This window comes from Mesoplodon mirus (assembly GCF_964341445.2).
Source record: "Mesoplodon mirus genome assembly, chromosome: 3".
Lineage (NCBI taxonomy): Eukaryota > Metazoa > Chordata > Mammalia > Artiodactyla > Ziphiidae > Mesoplodon > Mesoplodon mirus.
Window position 1 is genome coordinate 45,988,323 of NC_138978.1, and position 7,123 is coordinate 45,995,445.

Genomic DNA, 7,123 nt, shown 5'->3' on the forward strand with positions numbered 1-7,123 from the left:
TTTTCATACTGTGCTAAAGAAATGCAGTTTTGGGCTTCCCTGGTGGTGCAGTGGTTGAGAGTCCGCCTGCCGATGCAGGGGACATGGGTTCGTGCCCCGGTCCGGGAAGATCCCACATGCTGTGGAGTGACTGGGCCCGTGAGCCACGGCTGCTGAGCCTGCGTGTCTGGAGCCTGTGCTCCGCAACGGGAGAGGCCACAACAGTGAGAGGCTTGCGTACTGCAAAAAAAAAAAAAAGAAATGCAGTTTTTAATTAGTTAATTAATTAATTTTTGGCTGCATTGGGTCTTCGTTGCTGCGCACGGGCTATCTAGTTGCAGTGAGCAGGAGCTACTCTTCGTTGCAGTGCATGGGCTTCTCATTGCAGTGGCTTCTCTTGTTGTGGAACATGGGCTCTAGGTGCGCAGGCTTCAGTAATTGTGGCACACGGGCTCAGTAGTTGTGGCTCTCAGGCTCTAGAGCACAGGCTCAGTAGTTGTGGCGCATGGGCTTAGTTGCTCCGCAGCATGTGGGATCTTCCCAGACCAGGGCTCAAACCCATGTCCCCTGCATTGACAGGCGGATTCTTAACCACTGCACCACCAGGGAAGTCCTGAAATGCAGCCAGTTTTGTACTTCACTTCCTCTTTGAAAGCTAGTTATTGACAGTCTCTTCTCACTTGATGACTGCACTTGTTAAAGTTTTACTGTATTCTGTATAATTGTCTTAATTCTTTTATAGGTAGACACCTATGTAATTCAGCTGAGGCTAGAGGCAGAGTCTGTCAATATTGGGTGGTAGGGAGGAGGATTGGGGAAAGCTTTAGGTCAACAAGCTGCTAGACGAGGTAGAATTTGGACCAAGGGACCTGCAGGGGATACTAGAGGGGATAGCAAGAACAAAGCCAGTAAGATGGACAAGCATGAAACATAGGAAACAGCTAATTGGGCTGCAGTAATAAACAGCTCTTCGAATGCAGTGTTAATAGTTACAATAGCTACTGTTTATTGAGTTCCTGCCATTCCAAGGTTCACCATCTTTCTCATTTAAGTCCTATAGCAACCATATAAGATAGGGTAACCCAGATAGGTTAAATCACGTCAACATGGTCACTCTGTGAAGTGGCAGAGAGGTGACTTTAACCCAAGGTTATCTGGATCCAAGAACCATATTAATAATAAATCTTCTTTGCATGTAATATGAACTAAATAAATATTTGGATGAAGAATATAGTTCTGATAAGCACTTCACATGCTTGGTTATTATTTCCTAAATCATGAGCTAGAAGTATGAAAGTAACCATTAATGATTTTATGTGGAAATTCACAAAACATGAAACTTTGAACTACTGACATTTTACCAGAGAATGTAATCTTAATTATTTGATAAAGGATTTACTGTGTTTTGAAATCTTTAATTACAGATTTGTTCTGAATCTCAGAGAAAAGAAATATTTAAAGTCTTAAGTTGAACTGCCTTTGATAAGAAACTCAATAATAACTACTGTCAGAAAAGGGGTTTATAAGAATAAGGCTAATTTAAAGGGACATAATGGTATCTTTAAGCGACATTGTAGTGAAGTGCCTTTTTCCTTGAATTAGATATTTCAGTATTTGAGCCTACTTTATATGTATCTGAGACTTTCCCCTAAAATTTCTCTTTGAAAAGGATATTTATACTTGAGCCCTTATGAAGTCTCTAATTATGGGTGCATTCCTTTTTCTTTCTTTTTTTAAATTAGTTTCTGCTTTATAACAAAGTGAATCAGTTATACATATACATCTGTTCCCATATCCCTTCCCTCTTGCGTCTCCCTCCCTCCCACCCTCCCTATCCCACCCCTCCAGGCGGTCACCAAGCACCGAGCTGATCTCCCCTGTGCTATGTGGCTGCTTCCCACTATCTATCTACCTTACGTTTGGTAGTGTATATATGTCCATGCCTCTCTCTCGCTTTGTCACAGCTTATGGGTGCATTCTTAATTATTTTATTTTGAACCCCAGAAGCCATTGGCTCAAAACAGCTTCAACTGATGCTAGTTCTGAATGCTTATGGAGGTTATTTCACAGAATTTATTTTTTAAAGCTTAACACAAATTTATCAATTATTCCTGGAGACATAATCTCATACTTGCAAATATTGGCTGTCATTGTAAATGAGTGCTTAAATTGTAGAAATTATGAGTGATCGTACAGGATGAATGAAAATAACATTTTCTAATGTAATGTGATTAGGTAGTTGTGATTTAACATAAATTTTCCCATGGAAACATCATACATGGATTGAAAGTGTTATGGTTCAGTTTATGCAGTAGAGATATTGTCTGAAACACCATATTAGGTGGCTCAAAAATGGTTTTAGCCACAATGAAATCATTAGGTCAGAGATGCACTGTTTCCCTCGTATTCATTGAGGTCTCTTCCCAAATGTCTCATCAGAGAGATTTTTTCTGAGTATCTTACCTAAGTAGCATTCAATCTAGGAACCTGATTTTGTTTACTCTTCACTCCCCATCACCTCGCACATAATAGATACTCAAGTATCTGTTGAAAGACTGTATAGAGTGTGAATAAAGTTATCTCATAAATATGAGTAGGAAAAAAAAGCAATACAGTTGACCCTTGAACAACACAGGTTTGGACTGCACGGGTCCACTTATACACAGATTTTTTTTTCAACAAATACATACTACAGTACTACATGATCCATGGTTGGTTGAGTCCTTGGATGTGTATTCCATTTGGAAGGAAGGTGGCCTCATTTGGCTCACTGGATTATCATATATAAATATGTATCCAAAAGCCTAAAAGAAATTTTACAGAAGTTTATTGCAATAATGTCCAGTCTTTCCAAATAAATAATAAATTAATGTTAAGATTGTTGTCTGTATGGAAAGAAAAAGTTTGAAAATAAGAGGAATCTACAGTGGCCAATTCTAATGTAAATAATGATACTGAGGCCACAAAACTCCATTGTGGCCTACAGAATATTGAATACAGTCCATTTGGTTAATTAATTAGTTACATTGATTTATCTTTTTGTGTATCAGGTATGAATATGTCTGTGTTATATGGTTTTCCTGTAGAAATACTTGAAGTAACATTCCATTCCAGTTTTTCTGTAAAGCTGTGTTTCAGTATCCTTTAAACGTAGGTCAGATATGCTAAAGTTAAGGCAGGGTAAAACAGAATCTCATGCTACTGCATACTTTTCCAGTCTCCTTCTCCCCAAGGCCCCCTCCCCCAGCCAAAAAAGGAAGAAACAAAAGGAAAACACTACCCCAGAGAACAAATTCTTAAAAAATAATTCTTTTCTCCATTTTAAAAAATTTAGGAACAAGTTCCAGTTCCGGTCTATCATCCAACACCTAGCCAGACTCGCCTAGCAACTCAGCTGACTGAAGAGGAACAAATTAGGATAGCTCAAAGAATAGGCCTTATACAGCATCTGCCTAAAGGAGTTTATGACCCTGGAAGAGATGGATCAGAAAAAAAGATCCGGGAGTAAGTTTTAATTTATACATATTTCAAAGATCTATCTTCAGGGATCTGATTTTTAAAAATACTCTCCTGCATTTTGGAAGTCAGATGTTTAATCAGTTCTTACAAGGAAATGTTTAGATGTAGCAATTAAGAAGAATTTTCATGTAAAAATAGCTAAGAAATCAATGATGGTGTGAATTCTGACCATTTTATATGTTGCCTCTGTCCATTCGGATGACAGTTAATGTCAGTTAAAAATGATTTACCTGTGTAATAACTGTGAACTAGTACCAGCATTGCTGGTGGCCTAATCAGTTGGGAAAGCCATTTGGCCAGATGTCAAGGACTGGCCAAATGGATATCAAGGATCTAAACCCTTTGAAACAGTTAATTCTAGAGATCTATCCTAAAATATGTACCTCACTTCAATCCCTAGAGTTTTATGCATAAAGATAGTCACCATAGTTTTATTTAGTGAAAAATAACAGTAGAGGAATACTTTGGTAGGTTATGTAGCCATTAAAATGGTTTGCTAAGGGTTTTAGTGATATGAGGAAAATCTTATCCATTTCTTAACTTGTAGAATAATTGTACTAAGCCTGATTAGTTAAATATAAGGGAGATTTTGTCCTCAGAGCTCATTATTGTCTGAGAATCCCTAATGAGGACAGCCATTCTCCTTTTAGGTTGAGAATGGTCTTTACCAACACAGACATAAAGTAATTTACTATGTTGTGTTTGGCTGTTTGAGCTGTAGCACCATTTAGGGCTAGTACTTAAGATTATAACCTATCTAGAATATTGACTGCTGAATTGGGTTGCTTCTTGAACCTGTAGAAGAGTGCAGTGAGCTTGAAACTGGGGTTATTGAAGAGAACTTTAGCCTGTAGCAGCCTAGTAAGTAGGCTGAAATTAGTGGTTCTGTATTTACATAGTTATTAAAGTGAAAACTATATGGGCTTACACTAAAAAAGCAGTTCAAATAAAATTAATCTAACATGGTTTCCTATGTACTAAAGCTTCACATTCTCCTTAAGGTTTCTTCTGTAATATGTAGCTGTTTTACAAGTAAAATTCTAGCAGTGGACTTGATCCCTATGTGATACCTTTCTCTTTGCCCTGTTGATTGCTCTCAAACTCTTCAAATTCCCAGGTGATTGAAATAAGACATTGTGGCTGTATAACACTTACTAGGAAAAAATTCAATCTGGATGCTTAGGTGGTAGGATGACAGGCAAGCCATTTTCATCTGTTCATATTAACACTGTCTTTGTAATGGGGATTTTAAAGAGTATTCTAGATGGATCACTTCTCTAAAAATGCTTTCTTATTTCTCTCCCTCACCCTCAACAGGTGTGTGATCTGTATGATGGACTTTGTTTACGGGGACCCAATTCGATTTCTGCCGTGCATGCACATCTATCACCTGGACTGTATAGATGACTGGTTGATGAGATCCTTCACGTGCCCCTCCTGCATGGAGCCAGTTGATGCAGCACTGCTTTCGTCCTACGAGACTAATTGAGCCAGGGTCTCTCATCTGACTTCAAGTGAACCATCATTTTTGGTGGTTTTGATCTTTTGTCACTGAGCCCAAAGAGCCAGGGATTAGGAATTAAGATCATGCACAAAAGTCTCCTAAAAATTCCTGCATGGCTGCAGGAATTCCTGAATGGCTGCAGATGTTGGGGAAAAAAAGTATGTGATATTTTAGAAACTTAGGGGGAAAAGTAGGAAGGTATTTTTATGTAAAGCCTTGACCCAGTGTTCAAAAATATAATTGTATTTAGATCTTGTTATTGCTCCAGTACATAGGAATTGTGTAAAGTGTTAAACAGCAGCTGTATGTGTTTAAATTGTGTATGTTGAAGATTAGGAAAAAGATAGTGGTTGTTTTTCCTAAACGAAATAACTTTCTTCTTCCCCCCACCCAAATTCTTTTCTCAAGTTGCTGGCATTTGGGTCAAGGTTTTATTAAAAGCTACATTTTATAACACTGGCACAAAAAAAGTAGTTTTAAGCTTGTTTGCACAGTTCTTTTTTTCCATTGGAAATGGAATTCATTGCCTTAGGTCTTTTTAAATAGTGTATTATTATCGTTGGGGCTGGCTCTATGCTTGAAAACCAGTTTATTTATAACCTGTTATAAGTGCTATATCTGTTTGCAGTTAGGAAATGCAGAATTCAAAGTGATCTCCTAGCTTGTAAGCAAACTGAGATGCACTATCCCTTTTCTATAAAAAAATGAGTTAATGTGTCAAGAAACCAACTCTAGTAAAGTGGGGTTTAATATTACCCTTTCTTATGTGTTTCACCTAATTATTTTGGTTGTTAATATGGTGATAATTAAAAGTCAAGGTAAATTTTAAATATTAAGAATTCTGATTTATTGAGCTTGAATTATGCCACCATGCTTATGTAGAAATGAAAGTGGCACCATGGTTAAACTGAGAAAATTTCACAGTTGCAACAATTTTGATTTATTCTTTCCTGTGACCTCCTTCCCTGTTGCCTTGAACATAGCAAAAGGATACTGCATCTCTTCTTATTGTAGTGCTGAGGTTACTGAAGTTATATAAAACACATCTCTGTTTCTGTTGGAAGGACAGTCCTGCTAGTTGACTGACAATTCTAAGCAGGGAGAATTAAGATAAATGTGTTTCATGTTTTGCACACAAATGCAGAATTTGTATAACCACATGACTTCATAGTTGTGATCTCAAAAAAGAAGGAATTTCTCTTATCTTTTTCTTGCAGTTAATATAAGAACACTGAATCTCTAAGCTTCTGAAGTGTTAAAGGTAGAGATGGTCTAGTAAAGATGTAGTTGTAATGTTTTATCCATTTAGCATGTGTTTATTTTTCTTTATGTACTCGAAGGTGACGTATTTGTTCAACTCAGTGATATTACAGCTAAAAAATCATTCATTAGCAAAAGGAGAAGCAATCTCAACCCAACAAATCAGAAATGTTTCTTTTTATTTTATATTGAGTTGAATATTTGACTTTAACACTTTTCTACATACAAAACACAAGTCTCTCGAAGGGTTCTTCATAATTGCATTATAGAAGAATTTAGTATGTCATAAACACTTAAAGATTTGACATTCAACTGTAGCAGTATCCATGTTGGTTAATTTTCTTATGAGCCCCATGATGAGTTTAAGAAAAATTGAAAGAAATTAGATGATCAGGTTCTGTTAAATTGTTACATGTATCTTGCTTAAGTTTTTGTTCATTAATTTATATCCAATTACATAAAGCAAATTTGGAGGAAACACCTGAAGTTGTGCAATATTTTCAGCGGTATTACTTTTTCTATCTTTGTGTTTTCTACTTAAACATGATGTCTGTCATCAAGTATTATAGTCACTTTCTTTTTTTCTAGATTGTTAAAATTGGTAAATGAACTTTTTTTTTTAATCATCTTCTATGTTGCTGTTAGTCTTTATTACAAGGCTTTTTTCACAGAAGTTTGGCAGTAATATTGAAGGAACCAGGATTGAGCTGAATGCTTTTTTTTTAAGGTATTTTGTATTCTTTAATTTTGATCTCCACATACCATGTTAAGAACCATCAGTTTTGGCTTTTACCAAGTTAAATAAAGTTATAATACAGTTGTAAAGGGCTAAAGTTAGAATTGATTACATAAGAATATTCT

General features: G+C 36.5%; 1 protein-coding gene across 1 annotated transcript in view; it reads left to right on the forward strand.

Moving 5' to 3' along the window:
- RNF11 (ring finger protein 11) overlaps positions 1-6,744 on the forward strand; it is a 44,956-nt gene extending 38,212 nt beyond the window's left edge. Inside the window, exons 2-3 of the mRNA XM_082612385.1 lie at positions 3,314-3,483; positions 4,816-6,744. Coding sequence (XP_082468511.1) covers positions 3,314-3,483; positions 4,816-4,987 — 342 coding nt within the window. The 3' untranslated portion in view covers positions 4,988-6,744. The remainder of the gene's footprint in view (positions 1-3,313; positions 3,484-4,815) is intronic.
- Positions 6,745-7,123: the final 379 nt, after the last annotated feature.